A 22,208-nucleotide genomic window follows, 5' to 3' on the forward strand; every position below is an offset into this window, starting at 1 on the left:
TCGACCTTACCAATAACCCAATTTCGAAAATTTCAGGCCTAACAATTTATTATGACAACCGAGAAACGATTTTCGTTTATGCAGAAAGTGGTGGTCACAAGTTAAAAATATATTCCAAAACAGAAAAAGCTGATTGTCTCGCTTGCTTATTTTTGTATATGGGACTGTTATGAAAGAAGGGGCGGTAGATTGTTGCAGCTTAACTGACTTCATGTTATATCCAAAAATCTATTAACGTATTTGTTTATACCCAGTTTTGCACCAGGTCACAACAAGTTATGCACATTTTACTGTCATTTTTAGAAGTTTATGCGCTAAGTTTTGCATCCGTAATTCCCCAGATTTGATTTAAAATGGACGGTGGAACACTGAAGATTCGTGTGTGAGCGATCGAGGTAGCAAAACGCTGACGACGAATTATGTTTGTTCTAGTATGGTAAACCTCAAAACTGGGCGAATGTAGAAAACGAATACGGTAAAAGTATCATATTTCCATCATTTTACAGCCTGGGCTGGCCATACTGAGCTCTTTGATTATTTCTACAAAATTTGTGCCACCTTCTCAAACTTTTTTGATCAATGGGAAAGAATTGTGGTGTCCAGTGCTTAGCTCCCGATATAAAAACTATGTATAGCACGTCTATATTTCATTTTTTTAATCACATTTTTGTGATCCCAAACACAGGAACTGAACCTTCTACTATTGGCATTGATTATGCTTCACAATGATCTTTGATCGAAAAATTAATAAGTTACATAGTATGTGACCAGGTTGTAAAAGCAACATTCCCATTATTAGTTATATCACTTAAACAATACGATACTCAAAATTTTGGTTAAAATTCAAAGTCAGTTTTGCTGCAAACAATCTACAAAGCTCGAAGAAGTAGTGTTTTTTACCTGCTTTGGTAAGTTCTTTTGTTTCCATGTTGTTAGAAGTGCTTGCTATCTCCATATGTGAGTGCAGTTGTTCGACCATTGTTTGTTTTCGATGCAAAAAAAGAGATTTATTGTCATTATTTCTTTCATAACTCTTCAAGGTGTTAATGGCCCACTTTGGTGTCTTCAGATGAAAGTTGCATCATAAATCGAGCTACACAATGGTATTTTTTGCAAAATATTCGGTGGTGCAGACGGTACTTTTAGACGCCATTTAAAGTTTATTTACAACTTTTCATGTTGAAGGTCATTATTTAATTTTTTTCAATAATTCTATTTGGAAAGCTAATAAAATTTCAATGCATTTTGATGTGCTATTTTATAATTTCCGTTGAGAAACAACAGAGTTATGTAGCTTTGAAAAATGGTTATTTTTTATTTACAAAAAAATCTAACCGAAGCTAACTCAAAAAATAAAAATGTTAGAAATCTGAAAAAATACATGTGTTTTTAAGTCGCAAAAATGAACCAAATTTTCAATTTTGGGGAAAATCTGAAGACCCCCGGCGCAAATTGTCAGATAATAAAAAAAAATCCCCATCATCAGACTGCAATCTTCCGTTGATAGTTCGCTTGCTCGTGCAATTCGCTTTCAAATGTCCAACGCTACCGCACTGAAAGCATTTGTTGACCAAGCCCTCATAAAAAATACGAGCACGAATGTTCCGAATGTTTATCGAAGCAGGTATCTCCACACCTTCATCAACCTCCATAAAAACACCTCTTACGGAAGTCCAAATAGGGAATCCAGTATCAGCCCCGTATTTCTCTCGAACCGTCCTTTGCACCTTCCCAAATTGTTCCATGGCTGCCCATAATTCACGATCTTGAATTTCAGGCGGCAAATTGAAAAGCCTTACATATCGAACAGCTGCGTTTGCTAACGACAATTCCACCGGGCAGCTCTGGTGCTCGTTGAGATTGAAATCTATTGTTCCTTGAAAACTTTCCAATGTGGCCTTGACATCACTTTCACATTTGAATTTTATAATTACCGAAAATTCCAATTTGTCTTTATACATGGCAAGCAACTTGTCGGGTTTCAATCCGAGTTTAACTTTCATAAACTCAAACACTTGTACATCACTTGGTTCTCTGGATCCCCGAGGAAAACGGATGCGTAATGAATTAGATTTTAATTCCATATCCGCCATTTTCCTTTGTGTCCACCAAAAAAAACTCTACCAGCAGTACACCGCTTAGCACGATGGCTGATAACAAAAGCTATAGGAACTCAAACAAGTCAGTATTTTTACGTCTGACTTGCACGAGATCTAAACACGAACTGGGTTGAGACAAAAGTTAGGAAATTTTATTCATCAGACACTTATAAATTGTGAAATGAGAACAAACATGACCAAAATAATCAATTGACATTCTATCTTGGGTTTTTGTTTGTTTTTTTCCCCAAGGAATAGGGCTTCTTGAATAAAGGATCAAGTCTTCCTTAACCTTCCAAAGCCGTTCGCAAAATATCCGTTTCGGGGAAATCTGAGTTGTAGTTTGATTTTGTTCTCTTGGCTGCCAATGTTAACCGATTTTTATGATATTACTAGCTGATTTTACCCGGCCTTGCTCGGGTTCACATAAAATATAAATTAAATTGAGTCGTTTAAATTTTCAAAATTTTGGGAGCTCTATATTCATCATTATAAGAAATTTGTTAGTCTTTTTAAAGATTTTAGTGAGAGATCACTGTGTTTATCGTTTTCACTGCGTTTATTCGTTTCATTTCGTTTTATATTTTTTATCTTCAAATGATAAATTTTTATTTATTTCTCCTATCCCCCATCTAATAAAAATCTCTTAATTTTCAAGATGGTTCCCTGGACTATGGTATATTTAAGTTTTATTTTCTTAGTAATTTCTATATAGACTTTCGAAACTTGTTGATCCATGTTAAAGACTCACTTTTCATGGTTTCAATTGAATTTTTGCTTTTTTCGCTTTTTTATTTCACACTCTTTTATGAGTAATTGTTCTTAAATGTTGAAAGTTCCTCCAATAGTTTTATGAAGTTATCGAAAAAAAATCATCTTAACCGAAGTTACCATTATAATGTTAGAAAAAAGTTTTATTTGAGTTTTATTTCAATGTTTCTATTCTTGGACACAACCATCCCATTAGATAATGTGAAGAGTGATCAATGTCAAAATTTTTAGATATCATTTGTTTGAATTCGCAGAACCAATACTATAAGTCTTCTCAAAATTGGATGGTAGAATTGAAAACATTTAATAACACAAACTAACTCAGAAATTATAAATTGGCCAATGAATTTGAAATGAAATAAACTAAAAATCTCAGATTCAATTATCTTATCAATTTTCTAATCCCCCGTTTAAATTCCCCGACGGCTATCGAAGCGTTGAAATTGAAGTCTTTAACTTTAAACTCTGAATCTTACTATTTTTTCTTTCTCTATGAGGGGTTCCAAAATATGAAAATAATATGTTCTTTAAAGTTGGAATTTATGGAAATCTGTTCAATAATTTTTCACTCAGTCCAAATATATATTCAGCTGAAGAAGTCAATTCACTGTTCACTGTTCAATTCATTGTATAGTCTTGTAGACTCTCGGAGCCCCCCAGCACTTTGAAAATCACTACAATTCTAGTCAATAAATACTTAACAGGCTAGTTGTATTTTTTAATTCAAAATGTAAGTCAATTACTGCATCAAAAAATCTCGTACCAGTAGGACCACGCGCATTCAGCAGTGGAATGTACAAAATACACCTGCCAAAATTTTCTCTTTCAAATTTTAAATGCTCAGCAAGCTTTGATTTGCTATTCAGTACACGTGAACTCTGGGTGGTCGTTTCTAATGCCCAGCCCAAAAACGTAAGTTGTATGGGAGGGTCCCTTTCCTTAGGTGGGAGGGACTCAAAACTATGACTAAAACCTTACCATGGTCCAAACACATAACTGTACAAAATTTTAGGCTGATCGGTTAAGCGGTGTGGATTTGTATAAGGTGCATACAAACAAACATATATTAGGATATATTGACAGTTCTAGACGAACACCACCTTAGCAGAAGGCCTCAGCCCTAACCTCAAACCATGGGAGAATAGAATCGATTTTTGAGAAGGGCGCACGATAAATGCGATTTTCCGGTACTAATATCGACAAATTCGTCCTGTCGAAAAGCGATGCACAGATGTTCGTTTTTTGTTGTTTTGGGTGTTCAGGGCTGCCAAGTGCATTGATATTAGGAAAATGATTACATTTTTTTAATTGCATTGTTATTGAAAAACATTTTCAGCAGTACTGAGAATTTGCAACTTTCCCGTCGATTTCTATTCGAATGTGAAATTAACCGCATCATTTATCTACATGAAATAACAACTTACTGTATCGCACACTTAAACGATGTAGCGAATTATGTTGATATGTTTAAAATAATCAGATCATGTAGGCGTTTATTTTCAAAGTCAACATAGACGGGGCTTTCATTAATATACTTGTTTGTAACAGTGAATGACTTTGTATTCGTTTAGAAGTGAGAAACAACTCTTTTTAACCTACCAAGCAGTACATAAAAATATACTTCAGATGTTTTGAATTCACCTTGAAAATTTATTAGCTAAGGTGGCTTATCTTCATCCATTCAGGAGCGCACCGTAATTAATTCAAATGTTAAGCTGTTGATAGTTATAAATTTAATCAATTCAGAAATATTATAATTAGTTTAAAACAAGCAAATACTGATTTCAGTAACGCACCTAGCATCACTGGTGAGGCCGCTAGCGAATCAAAATTTGAGGTTATGGCTGAGGCCAATTTTTCGCCAATACTATCGTCCGTATATACCCTTATAGTCCAACTCATCTTTATATATTAGATATTCATTGTGTAGGTAATTTATTCTAAATACTCAACATTTCAAAAAAAAGTCTGTATGTATTACCAGGTTATCAGAAACTGGTTCAGAAAGTAAATGGTCCGAAAAAACAATTTCATTTTTAAAATACTCATAACTTCTGATAGCGTTTCTTTATTTAAGTCTTTCATTGATGTTTGAAATCGTCAAGAATCCATCTATCCGACAATGTATAGACATGTTACTTTAAAAAACGACATCCAATTTTGGCTTTGCTTAGCTGTATTTCATTTCCAATGAACCGATTTTAAAAACTCAAATTTTAGTTTTTGGGAATTAATTTGATCATCATTTTCATAGAACATACTTGGTCTGTCAAAATTCTCAGTTCTTCAGTATATTGGAATGATGATAAAGTTAATTGAAATGAACGCTTCGGGTCATATTGACCCGAACAGCTTTGGAGGGTTAACTTAAAACATATCGCTTTTTTTACTCCCACGAAAATTATTCTAGTTCATCTATGGGTTCAAGTATCCTTCTAACTTTTGGAGCATATGAATTTGAAGTAACACGCTGTCAGAAAATGTAAAAGGATGCAAGTTGCAAATTTTTCCAAAAAGATATTTCTAAAATAAGTTAACCACCGTTAATTAATTTTGTAAATTTATTTTTCGGCATATCGGTGAAATGTAGTTCTGAAATTGATAAAGATGGATAGAGAAGTGAGAAGAAAATTTAAAGATGTTGAAAAGAGCAAAAGAGCATTTTTGCGAGGAAACTTATTAACGTACACCATACTTTACCCCGCAACATTTCATTATTTAGGAGAAGTAGTACCGGGATAGAGGTGGCACTACCTTAACCTATACAATGAAATCTGGTTGGTCCGAAGTCTACATGTGGTGAACACGTATACTCCGGATGGGCTTTTGTTAAAACTAGGTTCTCTACATTATCATTTCCATTTTCAATCATTATTAAATGGTTTAGGTAGATGAATGGTTATTTTTGAATGCGAAATCAAGTATGATTTTTAACTTCGTTGCATGAAAATTTAACATGGTCCTTCGGTTTCAATTCATTTGGCACTTAAGTTTTCGAAATTTTGTACCTAACATCTTCCAATCTTTCTAAAGGTGGATGTGTGTTGAGAACTACGAAATGATTCATCAAGTTCTTAATAACGCCTTTTGAGAGTATCCATTAAATGATGGTACCATACTTAACCTTCCTTAGATACCATTTCGAAAAATGTTCATTTTAAGGATATTTGGCTGGGCTTCGACCAGACCGAACTGAATGCCATATGAACACTTGAAAGCAACCGAAATTGAATCTCGTACAATTTCTATTTAAGAACGAAAAAGCGAAAATGTTTGTCGGAAATGAATTTCATTGATTGTAAACTATATATTTTGGATCATAAACATTAAGCATTTCGCCTCTCGAGGAAAATGTTTGCACATAAAGTTAAAGTGTCCGGAAAAAAATGCTGATGGCGTTCAGTTCGTTCTTGTTGAATCCCGACCATTTATTTTTAAATTTTAAGAACAAAATCTCGACAAAACATGATCCTAACACCCATTTTAAGTCATGTACCTTTCGTCATGAAAATATACCATATTCCCTACAACGGCATTAATTTAGATAAAAGGTATTAAAATTGTTGTGACGTGACTTAAATTTAACACAATATAATTAGGAATTCGGAATAAGGAATCGTCTCTTCGAGATCAGTTCCTCTTTCAATTATTGCGTTGAAGTAAATGTAAATCAAATTTGACCTACCGTCAAACTGGACATCATGCAACAGCAGGGTTAGATGCAACATTTGTATATAACAATACTTATTCAGTTTTTATTTTGATATAATATAAGAAAATAATCATTTATAATAACAAAATGATGATGACATAGTTTCTCACATCTCACATCATCTCATCTCGACGCTATGGACAAACAAAACAAACTTTCGACATCGATGATAGGCAAAATGAATAGGCGTACCAGAGATGATTTGAACAAATCAAATGACAACACCGAGATGATGGAGTCTATGCTAGCCAGAATCAAGACGATGTTCCAGGAGACAAATAAAAACCTGGAAAATAGGATCGACAAATTCGCCACAGAACTACGGGGCGAAATCCACACGCTGCGAGAAGAGGTGCATTGCTTCAAGGCTGAATGTCTATCCGAAATAAATAGTTTGGTGGAAACTGATGCCAGAATACAACATCAGGTAAATCTCAATAAAGATTCTTCCAATCGACTTGAGCGTTCGTGTGACCTGCTTTTAACCGGAGTTCCGTATGTCGATACCGAAAATTTGACATCCTATGCTGCCAATATCACTGCTGCTCTACGCTATCCTAAGGATAATCAACCGAAAGTCTTCACCAAACGTCTATCTCGAAACCCAACACCCACAGCTGGTTCAAGACCACCTATTTTGATCCAGTTTGCGTTCAAGGCGGAGCGTGATGAATTTTTTTCTCGATATCTGGCTAGACCAAATCTATCGTTAATTCATCTGGGATTTGAAACGAATACTCGAATATATCTGAACGAAAATCTCACCAGGGAAGCTCGTGCCATTAAAAGAAAAGCATTGAAACTCAAGAAAGATGGTAAGCTGCTCAACGTGTTTAGCAAGAATGGAACTATCAACGTCAAATTGAATATCAACTCTGCTGCTGAACCAATACATTCTCTGGATCATTTGGATGAAGTCTGCAAATAGCTTAAACCCTTTCCTATTAGCGTTCTCTTTCCTACCCGCACCTATCCTTTTTTTCCGTCAACTATCCGCTCCTGAAAGTCAAAATTTTAATATGCCAAAACCCTTCCTGAACAAGTTACTCTTCTTCCTTCCCAAATTTTCTTTTCCTGAGCTATCCTTACACCCTATATCCCTCCTAAAAGTATTCTATCTGATGCTGCTGACGCTGATCGAAGATGCTGCCGATGGAAGATGCTGCGGATGGAGGATGCTGCCGAGGGAAATTACCGCTGATGGAGTTTGCTGCTGAATTAAACACCTGAGGATTTAATCCTCGAAGAATTGAAAATACTGTTTAGCTATTCGATCTCAAGAACAAGTGAGTTAATTTTCAAAATGAACTTTAGAGTTAGGAGGCTGAAAGCCTTATTTTGTTTTATACTAAAATTAGTATTTATATTTAAGAACCATAACAGACTCTTTTCGATTTTCACTTTTTCTTTGCTGCTATATAATGCAGGATAGCAATAATATTTCAAATATCAATGCTCGTACTGATCTGAACGTTATTCCTCGAGTGGTAATGAATTGCTCACTACATTCAGATAAAATCAATATATGTCATATAAATATTCAAAGCATTTGTGCTCGTAATTTAACTAAGTTTAATGAACTCGAAAAATGTGTTTCTGAAAGCAAAATTGATATATTGTGTTTGAGTGAAACGTGGTTAACGCAGGCTATTTCGGATGATCTTGTCAAAATTGAAGGATATCGAATAGTAAGAAACGATCGACAATACAGCAGAGGAGGAGGAGTAGGTATGTATCTAAAAGATGATGTCAAATTTAAAGTACTTAGCAAATCAATGATTCCAGCAGATGCTAGTTCTGATGATGTTACCGAGTATCTCTTTGTTGAAATCCATCATAATGAGTCTAAACTGTTAATAGGTGCCTTCTACAATCCCCCTAGAAATGATTCCTCAGACACAGTGTTTCAACAATTGAGCGACTTATCCTTGCAATACGAAAACCTTATCTTGATTGGCGATTTTAATATTGACTATAGAAAATCTGATTCTATAAACCGTAATTTGCAAAGCGTTATGCACTATTTTGGGTTTTGTTGTGTCAATAGTGAACCAACTCATTTTCATTCCAACGGCTGTTCCATGATTGATCTTCTATTCTCAAATGATCCAAATTTAATTTTCAACTTTAATCAAGTATCTTCTCCTAGCTTTTCGAAACATGATATTATATTCAGCTCAATAAATCTTCCAAGACAAAAGTGTAATAGACCTCAATTTTATAGGGATTTGAATCGACTAGACATAGTGTCTGCGTGTAGTACTCTTGAAAGTGTGAACTGGAATCTTTTGTACAGCATGAATGATAGTGATTTAGCTCTTGATTTTCTAAATTTAAAACTCATTGACGTTTTGAATCGTTATGTTCCTCTTACTAGGAAGAAGTTTGGTGATTGTCAACCGTGGTTCAACGCGAATATTCAATGTGCCATGGTAAGGAGGGATACAGCATATCGTAGCTGGAAATCCACTCGTTTGGATTCTGATAGGGCAGTCTATAAGAGACTTAGGAACAAAGTAACCTTTCTCATAAACCAAGCAAAATCAAATTTTATTTCAACTGGGATTAATTCATCAAATAACACCAAAGATCTTTGGAAGAAACTCAAGAGAATTAAAGTTAGCGGTAAATCTGCAAATCCATTAGAAACAAATAATACAGGCTCCGAAATAAACGCACATTTTTGTAATAATTTTACGAGAGATTCTAGAATAGCACCTTTGTTTCCATTGCACGACTTTGGTTTTAAGTTTTCTACAATAACGGGAAATGATGTTGTATTGTCTATTTTTTCCATCAAGTCTGGTGCCGTTGGACTTGATGAAATACCGATTAAACTGATCAAGCTTCTTTTACCATCAATTATAACACAACTCACCTACGTTTTTAACATTATCCTACAACCACCGGGAACTTTCCAAAAGCATGGAAACTTTCTAAAATCGTACCGATCAGGAAACAACCTCGTAGCAGTACTTTAAATAATTTGAGGCCCATAAGTATACTTTGCAGCTTATCAAAAGCGTTTGAGAAAATAATAAAATGTCAGATGTATGGATTTTTTAATACACGCGAACTACTTCATCCCTCACAATCCGGATTTCGAGCAAAATACAGTACTACTTCGGCTCTTCTTAAAGTTCATGACGACATACTCTCTATAATTGACAAAAAAGGGGTTGCATGCATACTTACAATAGATTTTTCAAAAGCATTCGATAGAGTATCCCACGTAGAGCTGTTGAAAAAATTGTCATCAAAATTCAATTTTTCGAGAAATGCCGTAAATTTCCTTAAACCTTATTTAGGCTGTCGACAACAAGCTGTCTATGCTAATGATGTGTTAACTAGTTTTCTTCCTGTTGTTTCTGGAGTACCGCAAGGCTCCGTATTAGGCCCTTTACTATTTTCCATGTTTATCAATGATCTACCAGAAGTAGTTGAAAATTGCATGATTCATATGTTTGCTGACGATGTGCAGGTCTACTTTTGTTCCACTACGTTAACAAATGCTGAAATTGAAGCTTTAATAAACGCTGACCTCGGTAGAATTCATCAATGGTCTGAACACAATTTATTACCAATTAATGAAGAAAAAACCCATGCAATGTTTATCAGCAGGCAACGTGAAAACAGAGAGCATCCAAGTCTATCCATCAATTCGGTACCAATTAGTTTTGTAAGATCTATTAAAAGTTTAGGAGTAATTATCCAGGACAACCTTGAATAGGATGCACAAATTAATTCGCAATGTACGAAAAATATATGCCTGTCTGCGCACTTTGCGAGTCTCAGCTAGTCCGTTAACTAGTAGTATCAAACTTCGGCTATTCAAAACTTTAATTTTCCCCATTTTATTTACGCTTTTGAATTACTTCTAAATGTGTCTGCAGCATCTCTCTATCGTCTTAAAATTGCTCTCAACAGCTGTGTTCCATGGATCTACAACATAGGGAGATACTCGAGTGTGACACATCTTCAGAAAAATTTATTAGGATGTAAATTCATGTATTTCTTAAAAGTTTGATCATGCATAGCCTTGTTTAAGATAATACGTTTTGCTGAACCACGGTACTTATTCGATAAAATAGCTCCTTTCCGCAGTAGACGCTTGTTTAATTTTGTAATTCCTACCCATAATACGTCACATTATGGAAATAGCTTTTTTGTGCGAGGAATTGATATTTGGAATGCTCTACCTAACGATTTGAAATTAACTAACTCTTATAAAACTTTTCGCGAAAATTGTCTGTTATGGTTCAATAGAGAAAATTAATAGTTTGTAGTTTCTAGTTTTAAAAGTAAATTGGTTCTTGATTATTTTGTAAGCTCATTCAAATCCGATTGCAAAAATTTATAAGAAATTTTCTTACTTTGCAAGTATTAATAAATAAATAATAAATAATAATAAAATCAGGATTCAATTTAAGCAAAAGAGCATTTTCAACAGAGCTGGTTGTTAAATTTGTTCTTTTTCGTTCAATATCAATTTCAGCGCACTGAAGCCTCTTTCTACGGACACTTGTGTTGCCGAGCCTTATAACACAACCATAGCCATTTTAAAGATATTTGGATATGTGTATCTTTGGGCTTCCCAGTATTCAATTAGATTGAATTGAATGAGCTTTCCATTATTTTTGGAGGAAGGGCATGACGTTTCTACGATTGGCACCTTTTCTCTCATTTCCAGCTGCTTAATCTTTTGTCTCAAAGAACTTGAGCTAATGGCCAGCTTGCCCGAAGTCGTCGATTCTTCGTTGAAAATTGTTGCCAATATTTTCTTTGGGTCATCTTCATTGGCATCCTGGAGAACAGAATCACGAGATTTTTCACTGTTGTTTCTGCTGAGGCGATCATTCAATTTTACTAGGAATTCCTGAAAAAAACGATGTGATATGATATTCCATGACAATTTTGGCCGAGGATCATCAACAAATTACGGTTAAAAAGACCCGAACTTACCTTACAACGTATTATGTAGTAACACTCACAAAACTAGCTGGACAATCACCATCGAAACGCAATCGTTTACTTTGTATAAACGCAGTGTAAACTGATGACGATCACTTGCGATTCCATTCACTCCACAAACAGTCCAAAGAAAATATAATGTGAACAAGTTCACTACGATTTCCCGCCTGGGCTGTTAACAGTGCATCCAAGGAAAAGTGATGACGAATAATTGACGTTAGAAATGGAAATGATTTTTCTTACCCAAGTTTGCTATGATTCTTTGCTTTAGAAGAACACGTTGACCGCGTATTGAAAATTGATTGAACTTCGATGCGATTTTTTCCATGCTTGGGTGGACACCCTTTATTCAATTTTCCTATGCAAACAAAAAAGTTCAAATTTACTCATATAAACGTTACTTGAAAATTCTGTAAAAAATCATGGATGAGTTTTAAACCAAAACGAAGCTTTTAAGACTTCAGGGTTTGAGAAATTCAAAAATGACCCCAAATCGAATAAGAACTTTTTAAATAGGCAATTTGATGTTGAAAGGAAATAATTTTCATGGAAACACATCAAAATAAATTGTTACACACATTATTTTCTGACGCTAGAGAAAAGAACAATCGGTTAGTGGTTGTAATGCGTTGGTGAGTCCGTTACTTGTGTTCTCCGTGATGATTAAGCTGTTTTATTACGGTAATAATAGCAATCAAGATTAATTGAAAACCAAAATTTTCCTAGAAAATTATAACGTCAACAAAAATTATCGATTGGTTGTTTACGTTTGAGTTATAAATCAAGATATCATGGTATCCTACTATGGTTTATTTTCCAATCGCGATGTTGGTAGGCAATGTCGGCAACAGATGACAGTTTAATCGCTTTACGAAAAAATGATCGGATTTTCTTAATAGTATCTTGTCCTATTTGTCTGTGCTCAAAGCATCAAACTTCTGAACATTTATTTCAACACAAAAAACAAATTGTATATTTTTTTCCAGGAGTTAAAATTAGCAGCGAAAAAATCATAACAGACAACTGTCGTCAACAGCCACAGCCTACTCTTATCGGCAAAGCGTATTAATTCTTACTAATAGGTACAAGAATCTTGGAATATCATTAATCAGTATAAGATTCGAATGTCACAAGAATGGTGAATTTATTTATTTATTATCACAGATAACATCTAAAAATCATGAATCAGAACAGTTTTGTTTCATTATGATATCGCAATAACGTTGTTCAACCCAAGAGAAATCTTCAAACGTTTGTAATGGGTTTATTTGTGTGAAGAATGAAAGGTTTTTTTTTATTTTCAAAAATAATAGCCCTGTTGGTTTTAAGTCTCGATTTATTCAAACAAAAGATTCCCAGCAATAATGGTTGTACACTTGAATGCGCTTTTCGGTAATTAAGAGAAGGCCAAAACTAATGCCATTTGATTTATCTGCAATAGCAATGACTTCACAAGCAAGGTTGAATTCCTCCAAAGAACCACAAAAAAACCTATAAAATTGAAGGATACCAAACTCTAATGATTCCATTGGTATTTGATTCACGCTAGAATCCGTACCCTGGGAAAGCTTTCAGCCATTTCAATTTATGCAAAATGTTCGGAATTATTTTCAAATCTAATTTTGTCGTTTTTTTTCTTTTCTCCCACATAAACGCTCACACCCACCCGTGTGCACACACACAAACATACCGAAATGCATTCTCACATGGATTCCGGATTTGCCATATAATTCCAACACGTCGACAATGAGAACAGCTGCAAACGAAAGGCGACGGTAAGATGGAAATCAGCTTCATCCTGTGCGCCATCTATCTTTTGCTGGGGATGGCTTTGATTGCTATGTGCTTCAATCTGATGCAGGTAAGTTTGCGGAGAGCAAGTTTCGAGCAGGGGAGATGTTGGGGATCGAGGTTGAAGCGGACTCGGGTGTCATTATTGGCTCCTTCCTTGCAACTATAAATTTCACTCAATATTCATCCGGGGAGTATAATAAATATACCTGGAAATGCTGTCAATGCTTTAAAATAGGATCCTTGAAATTGATTGAAAGCTAGGGAAATATTTGTGTTTGCTAACGAAAACTATTTGCTGGGAGAAGTGTTAAAAAGTGCAGCTTATTGTTTGAATTATGCGATCTCCGATTTTTTGGATTCGTTAACTATTTAAATCTATATCATAAATATAACTGAGGATTTACAGAATTTCTCTGAACGTTATCGACATATAATCAGTTCTTGTGTTTTCGGTTGAAAAAATTAGTTTTCAAAAAAAGAGTTCGATTTTCAATGAAATTCATTTCGCATTTCGATTGGACCAGCACGGAGTGTACACAGCTAAAAAAATCTTAAGGTATACGGAATCTTTTTTAAAAATTAATGGAAATAAGCTATTTTGGTATTATTGAACATTCCTTGATGCAAAAATCAACAAACATTGTTAGATTATTTCTTATTGTTGATTTATTGAGTTGTCCCACATCAAATTGCATCACAAAAAAGTGCTGTAAAAAATTACCTAAATTACCGATATTTTTCAAACTTTCAGACCATGAAACTTGAAACCATTTGTGATCTTTTGGCATATTAACTTCATTCCAGTTCAAAACCACAATCGTAAATCGTACATTAGGCCCAACTCTACCCAAAAAAAAAACTGCGCAACATCCGACAGCTGCTTCTTCTATACAGAAACCTGCTTTTCGCAATTTTTCCTTCGAAAATGACGTCTTTGAGATACTCACTGAGATCCTGCTTCAAAATAGCTCAGTATTTTTTTAATGAGTCTTAGTTCCGGTGTGTTGGGAGAATTTATGTTCTTGGATACAAAAGTGTCTATTTTGGCTTCATATCACGTCAGGGCATCCTTTGAATAGTGGAATAAATTAAATAGACCAAAATAGGGCGGATGACCAACTTACAGTTTAGTTTGGACTTTTAACTGACCAAATAATACAAATCCAGCTGCAGAGAGCATTTGAAGCAATTTTTACCCTAAATCGGAAATTTATTTAAAACCGATATCTCAATCGGACCATGTTGTATTTATCGTGAATTTTACGATGCCACCAGAAGTTGGAGAACGGCTGCCATGCTGCCGTGATATGACGAAGTGACGTATATCCATTTTTTTCGATTTTGACTTTTTGACGCTATTGTGTGCGTTTTCCTATGAGCTATCAAATGCTTTCAACAAATCTAGAAAATATCGAACAGTTTTTGAGAAAATCGATAAAAACGAATCGCCAAAAGTGCGATTTATACGCCGAAGTGACGTATATCCATGCGTTTTTGAAAGTGATACAGAACAATTTCAATAACCCGTATAATTTACAGGCGACATTCCTCAGATTTGAAAAAAAAAATCATATTTTAACATGACAATCGGTTTAGAATGAAATAAAAAAGCCACCCCCCTTCCCTCAGAATAAAGGGTTCTCAAACAAAGAAGTTGTCGAGCTTTTTTGATAAATAAAATTTGAATGCAAACGTCGACATCTACATTAATTAAAAAAATTCGAGATATTATTTAACATTTGTGGAACAAAACTAATACTTCATTAATTTCGCGTTGTTTTTGATACAAAGAAGTTTGTTTGTGTGGTCATTTGTTTGTGGTAAGTTTGTTTGTCAAGCAACAATATTGTTTTTTTTAAAGCTGTGCACTCGAATTTTATTTACGAGAAGAATTCTGGTTTCAAAAATGAGATAATGTTTAAAAAATTCAAATATTTATTTAGTAAGAAAATCATAAAAAAAAAACAATAGTTATAAATTAGAATTCTTCCAGAAACTTTTTTTTTCGAGCTTTTCCCAAAAATCTTTCTTATTATCTGGCATTAGTGGACAAAGTTTCTTTAAAATCGTGTTTTTTTCTTTCAACCTCTATTCCTCTATTTTAATTTCTGAAGTGAAGCGAAGATTGAAGGTCAAAGTCCGGGCGCGATATTTCCTTGAGTTGTTTCACCGTAAATAATGAAAATCGCTTCCAATCTCCTTTAAAGCACGATTTATAATGAAACGAAAACGATCCTCTGACGAATTTCACCTCTTTGATTTCGGCCAATTTTGGTCGCTGAGCACCTTTCTTAAAAACGGATTGCCTCAATTTAACGCTGCTTGTGAAAAAATCTCCATAGCTCATGGGAACTACTACAACTTCTGACGCTGTTTCCACGCATTTTATAAAATCTTGATATGTATGTATTTCGCCATGATTGAAACTTTTCATACGTTTTTCGACAGCTGCGTGAAATGAATCAGCGGACATGAAAGTATGACCTGTTTCCAAATATTTGAATGTTATTGTTTTTGAAGGAATCATTTTGGAGTTTACCAGCAACGTCATGTGTATCATCAGGTCCCAGTTCTTGTTTTGTTCTGAACAATTGTCCATCCAATAGAGGATTGATTCAGGACAGTCCAAGAGCATCAAGTGCTTTGTAAAAGTGCTGAATATATCAGCAGCTTTTCTGCCACTTATTGTTTCGTTCCATAATGCGGCGTAAACTGATCCGTGAGAACTACCACCCAATGGAGCAAACGTTTCATTCATTGCAACTATTCTTTTGCAAAAAATAGCTTCTTTGAATCCTTCCATCCTTGGCAATTGGATCACCTTGAAATAGAATATAGTTGCGTTATTAAAAGATTAGATTTCAATGTGTTTACTCTCACACCTTCTGCAAATCAACGGAAAATGAAATATTATCAAAATTATATTTATTTTTCATATATTCATCTCTCGAACTTATAGCAGCATCTTTGTGGAGTTTCCAGTCTTTACATATTGTACATCCCGTATCAATACTTATATTTTCAAGCATATGTCCAGATTCCTTGGAGTGTATTTCGGCATATCTACATTTTTCACAAAGCCCATTTCCAAGTTTCGTAAATCTTACGTTCATTTGTTTCAGTAGTTTGTTGTAAAAGGAGTAACTACATGAATTTGAGTTTTCCTTATTCTTTGTGGCAAAATGGTCATATATTATCTTACAAGTAAGATCTGACGGCAGATACAAAGCATTCGGAGCATGATCACGCCTGTAATGCGAAATCGTAGGGTTATATGATAAAATGCGTCGTTGCGAACGACTTCAACAAGAGGATTAATTTTGGAAATCTTAGGTCGAATATCGGGGTCCGCCTTTTTTTGGAATCGCTATGACAACGGTACACAAAATTGCTGGAAAAAAACTTTTATGACATCAAACATTTGATTTGAAAATTATCACTTACTTGCTGGATGATGGATAACCTAACGTGTTTAGAAAATAACGACTACATACAGATACTGTATCTCCTGCGTCGTCCTTCAAAAAATAATTTATGGTATATTGTTTTTTTTTTAAAATGGCTTTCCTTCAGTTTCTGATTGAACACGTCGTCGTTTTGCAGAAATTTGCTTTGTTTATTCCAAAATAAATTGTCGTCTTTTATCCAAATCAAAATCCCAGTAACGTCTGCTTTCGATTTTCGTCGGTTATTAGCGAAGAACATCGCATGTTGCATTTGCAATCAACATTTATAAGATTGTTATACTTGGCTTTTGCTTTTTTTGTTTGGGCAATTGAAGCTTGTTTTTTTGTATGTTTTGGTTCACTTGCAGCTGGTGAAAGTGAAAATATATTTATATTACATGTAGTATGTGAACATTTTCACATACATTTTGTTTTTTTTCAAGGAATTATTACTAAAATAGACAGCTGTATAGACGGATGTACGGATATATACGGATGACCGCTTTTCCTGACCTTATTTCTAAAATCTAAAATCATAGACCTCACAAAACACCCGAGTATGCATTTTCGTCTCAAACATATGCAAGATTTGATACCTGAATCTATTGTTTACCCCGCCTAATTTACATACAGTTGCGTTCAAAAAAGAATGAATTTGCGCGAAGCGGCGTACCCTTTTCAAACTTTGACAAGCTACAATTTCTCTCTCGGTTGATATTTTTTTATGAAATTTTCACACGATTTAGTTCAACTATCCAACTAACGCTCTGCGAAATTTGGAGTCTTTACAATGACTGGAAATAAAGATACAGCTATTCCCGTTAAAAAGGGAAATTTGAAATTGCTTCACTAAATGTGCTGTATCTTTGACAATTTTCATTGAAAAATCTTGTAATTTGGTCCAACGAACCTCATTTTCTACCCGGCACCATTTTTGATCACGTTCATTGATTTTGACGAAACTTGGCCTGGTACTAGATCAAACATTTTTACATCTTTAGACCTAATTTCAAGATTTTCCAATGAAAATTGTCAAAGATACAGCATATTTAATGAAGCAATACCAAATTTCCCTATTTTTACGGGAATAGCTGTATCTTTGTTTCCAGTCATTGTAAAGACTTCAAATTTCGTAGAGCGTTAATTAGATAGTTGAACTAAATTGTGTGAAAATTTCATGAAAAAATATCAACCGAGAGAGAAATGGCAGCTTGTCAAAGTTGGAAGTGGGTACGCCGCTTCGCGCAAAATCATTCTGTTTTGAACGCAACTGTATGTCAATTTTCATCTAAATCCCATGTAAAACATTATGAGTCATCTACAAATCTGACATTTTCCTGCATTCCTGGTAATAATTAGCTCCCACTTATACCGAATTTCAGTTCTCTAGGTCTTATCTTAACGCTAAAACTAGGGCTGAGAGGGCAATTGAGGTCAAATAAAAAAAAACACACAAACGAACAAACGGAAATTGTTTTTTATGTACAAAGAAATACATACCTTGAGAAGTTCCTCCGACAGCATCACTAAAATTTTCTTCCTCAGTCGAATACAATTTAAGAAGATCCAACGCACTGGCCATTTTAACTGAGAACGAAATTTGTTCCAACTGCTCGAAAAGACTAAGGATAAACGTCACTCCGACGGAGAATCGTCTAATCAAAACAAACGTTTATACGCCGAACTGACGCATATCCATTTAAAGTAATTATATGAATTTTACACAAAATAAAGAATTTTGTTTCAAAAGGCTGCATTTGTCATCTATCTATGCATAAATTCTACAGATCACATTTTATGAAAAGTCTCAGATTAACGAATAAAGAGGAAAAAGAGAAAATCGCTTTTATTCGCTTAAAACGAAAATGGTTTATACGTCACTTCGGCGTAACACGGCAGCATGGACCCAATGAATTGATACTTAAGACTGGCTTTGTTCGATTTTTATAAACGACTTAATTTAGTTTTGAATATTTGTTGTAATTTGTTTTTAAACACGCACCAAGAATTGGTTTCTTTCAGTTCGTTAGGTAAGGTGTTATATTTCACTGGACCAATAAAAGAAATTCTTTTCTGACCCAAGGTATTTGATTTAAGTAATTGATTTAAGTGGCAAGTGAAATGTGTTCTTATTGCAGTCGAGAAATGAATATTTTGGATGATCAGATATTTTTTTAAACCAATATTGTTTCAACCCCAGATATTAAGAATATTTAACCTTGAGTATCACAAACTCGTTCTAGTGAGGGTCCCGGTGGGGCGGTTAAATTTTTTTTGTTTAATGAAAGAAGATAACTGTTAAAATACATGGATAACAATTTAAGGTCATAGTCTAGATTATAGACAATCGTGATTGGGGATTTCCCTGTTTAGAAAAGAGCTGTATCATCAGCGAAAAACCTTACAGTCTCTATTAGTGGAAGATTACATACTGGCAAATGGGGCATCATGCAACAGCGGGGTGAGATGCAACATTTATATAGCACCACACTGGATCAATTTTTAATTTGATGTATTGTAATAAAACTATCTTTTAATGATTACAAAATGATGATGACATAATTTCTCGCATCTTAAGCTAGTTTTTTAAAGTTTTTTTTTATATGAAATTTGCAGGGCTAGAAGCGGTCATGCGGTAAAAAAGTAGGGCGAAATAGTAACTTTGAAGTGAAATTAGGGCAAAATTAGTGACCAGATCAAGACGAAAACTAACTAAAAAATGATTTCGAAAACTAAAAACAAAACTAGAATAAAATCAGATTTTTTTCAATGTCACTAAAACAGTAAAAATTTTATTGAAAAAAGTTAACCATTTTTAATAAATTTACAGTAACCAAAAGTTTTAAACAAAATTCTTATATGTGAGAAATCTTCAAAAACCAAATAAAAATCAGCACATGTTCAACGAACGGTTTAAAGAATTAACTTGAAATTGAGTTAAGATTTATATTTACAGAACATTTCATGAAAGAGTAATTTTTTAGGTAATTTTTAAACAATTGATATTCTTTGGTTCTCTATTTTCTAATTAGCATTTCAGTCTTTATGAAGCAAGTTACAGAGTTTTACAATTTTCCCGACGTTTCGGGATGATCTTGGCCTTCTTCAAGGGATAATTTGCATTATACTTTAGGTATGTGTTCCTGAGTGTATACTGTTTGAAGAGAATTCCTGTGGGATTTAAACCTGTTTTAATGAATTTTCTTTTAATCGTAACATACTATTTTTACAAGTAAGCTACAAAATATGTGTCCTGACAAAATCCAACTGTTTTTAATCAATTACAAAATCTACGATAAAAAAATACAATAAAACCGGTTGCATCTATTCATAAATGAATTAACACGACCATTTCTTGAAAAAATTAATAGATACAGAAAACACCTACGAAAATTCTTGGAATACTGTAGAAAAAATATTATTTAACCTCTAAAAAGGTACAGAAATGACTGATAGTTATCGAAAATTTTAGGTTTAAATAGGTACATATGTATATCTACAAATCTTTCAAATGATTCTGAAATGTCTAGAAATAAGGGAACTTTGAAAGGAAATATCTGATATTTTCGCTTCAATTGAATCGCTTTTCACAAGTTTACCTTCCATTCAATACAACCAAGAGCATTAATAGCATGGAACGTTTCCTGCCATGTTATTAAGTGCAATGTACAGGTTTTGAGTGATGTTTTTAAATTAAGTTGAGAATTATATTTTAACTAATTGTAGCTTTAAAAGACATAAAACTCCAAATCGTGTGGTGTAAGAGTGTCTCTATAGGAAATATTTTATGTAATAAATTTATAAATCATACTTTTGTTTTTCTTGACAAGAATGCCAAAACGTTGGTAAAGTGTCACAAATAAACAAAAAAATACATATTTTTATGCGAAAACCCTTTTTTTTTGTTTAAATACAAATTTTCATCCAAACAACGTTTAAGTGTAAGCAAAACAAAACAATAATTTTCCTTACTAAATCCGTCAAATAAAAAATAAAGGAATAAACTAATAATAAACTGATGAATACATACCACGTGCCTTGAAAAAAATGATGAGTAGAAAAAATTAAAAAAAAAATGGCTCAGTTGTAAGGAAATACTAGAAAAAATAGTGACTTTAGTGACCAAATTTCAAAAAAAGTTACTTTTCAGTGACCAGCCTGAAAAAAGTGACAAAGTTACTAAAAAGTGACCAACTTCTAGCCTTGAATTTGAAAAATCGAGTAATAAATGTACAAATTTTAACATATTTCGATGTCTTAAAAAACTTTACCCAGTAATACGGGTGGCTTGGTAATATTCCCTACAAACTTTTAACTGGTTTCCTCATGCTATACCAACATTGTTGGTGTAAAAATATTTTTAGAACAATCGCTCATTTTCTTTAAATAAATATTTTTATAATTCAGTTAGGTGTCTGGAGTAAAATGCAAAAAAATGCAGATCAAATAAACACCTTGTAAATCTCGTTTCCATGTGCTGGAATATGAATGTTTTGCATGACGCGTTTGTAAACATTGAAATTTCAGTCATCCAAACATTTATTTTTATGATTTCAGCTTGTAGAATTTTTCGTAATATTATTCAACCCCTAAATGTATGCAGCATTCTTGTTTTCAGACGAAAATGTGAAAATTAGGTTTACAGACCAAAAAATTACTGCAATTGGTGTTTTCATGCGTAATGGTCTTTAAGGCATCGCAAATATATAAAAAACTATAAACAAACGTGTTAATATGATTTTTCATTTAAAACAAAGTATGTTGCAAGTTACTCCATTTTTTAAGGAGGGTGTAAATCGCATGTTTTTAGAAAATTGAAAATAACAAAAGAAATAATTTTTCTAACTACACAGCAAAAATTACATCGTTTAATTTTACACCTTATACGATGCAAATTATTGGACCATCGCTTTTGATACTAATTTAGGTGGGGTATTCAAAAAAAACATCGAGGGTTGTACAATCACTTAAGAATGTCAAAAGTCTAATTTTACATGGCTTCTATTTTTTTATTGGAATTTTGTTTTCAATGCGATTTAAAAATACTTGCTGTGGATTCGTTTCTTTTGTTTATTGTTTGCAATATTGATTTAAATAAGAAAGACTGATGGTATTCATATTTCAATGTTTTATTTCTGATAAATTACACTTATTCAAACACGTTTAACACTGAATTTTTTCATATAAAACGTATTATCTGGTGAGATTTTTTAAAATTTTGATAATGAACTCACTGATTTTCGTTTCTTCGGATTTTGTTTCAAAATAACTATTTCATTACACCATGTAATCCTGTACTTCTGTGACATAATCGGGGGCTGTGGCTGGCATCCATACCCGGCCGCCCGTGCTGACCGGTTGGTACGTGAAACAAAATATGCGCAGGAAGTGTCCGATGCCCTCGTTGCCTGGCTC

The 22,208-nt window shown here is 33.8% G+C and overlaps 1 protein-coding gene across 2 annotated transcripts in view; it reads left to right on the top strand.

Moving 5' to 3' along the window:
* LOC129745165 (potassium channel subfamily K member 18) overlaps positions 1–22,208 on the top strand; it is a 260,383-nt gene that overhangs the window by 211,925 nt on the left and 26,250 nt on the right. For both annotated transcript variants that reach the window (XM_055738081.1, XM_055738080.1), the window contains one exon: positions 13,310–13,414. In XM_055738081.1, the coding sequence (XP_055594056.1) occupies positions 13,310–13,414 (105 nt within the window). The remainder of the gene's footprint in view (positions 1–13,309; positions 13,415–22,208) is intronic.

Source organism: Uranotaenia lowii, chromosome 2, assembly GCF_029784155.1.
Source record: "Uranotaenia lowii strain MFRU-FL chromosome 2, ASM2978415v1, whole genome shotgun sequence".
Classification (NCBI taxonomy): Eukaryota; Metazoa; Arthropoda; class Insecta; order Diptera; family Culicidae; genus Uranotaenia; species Uranotaenia lowii.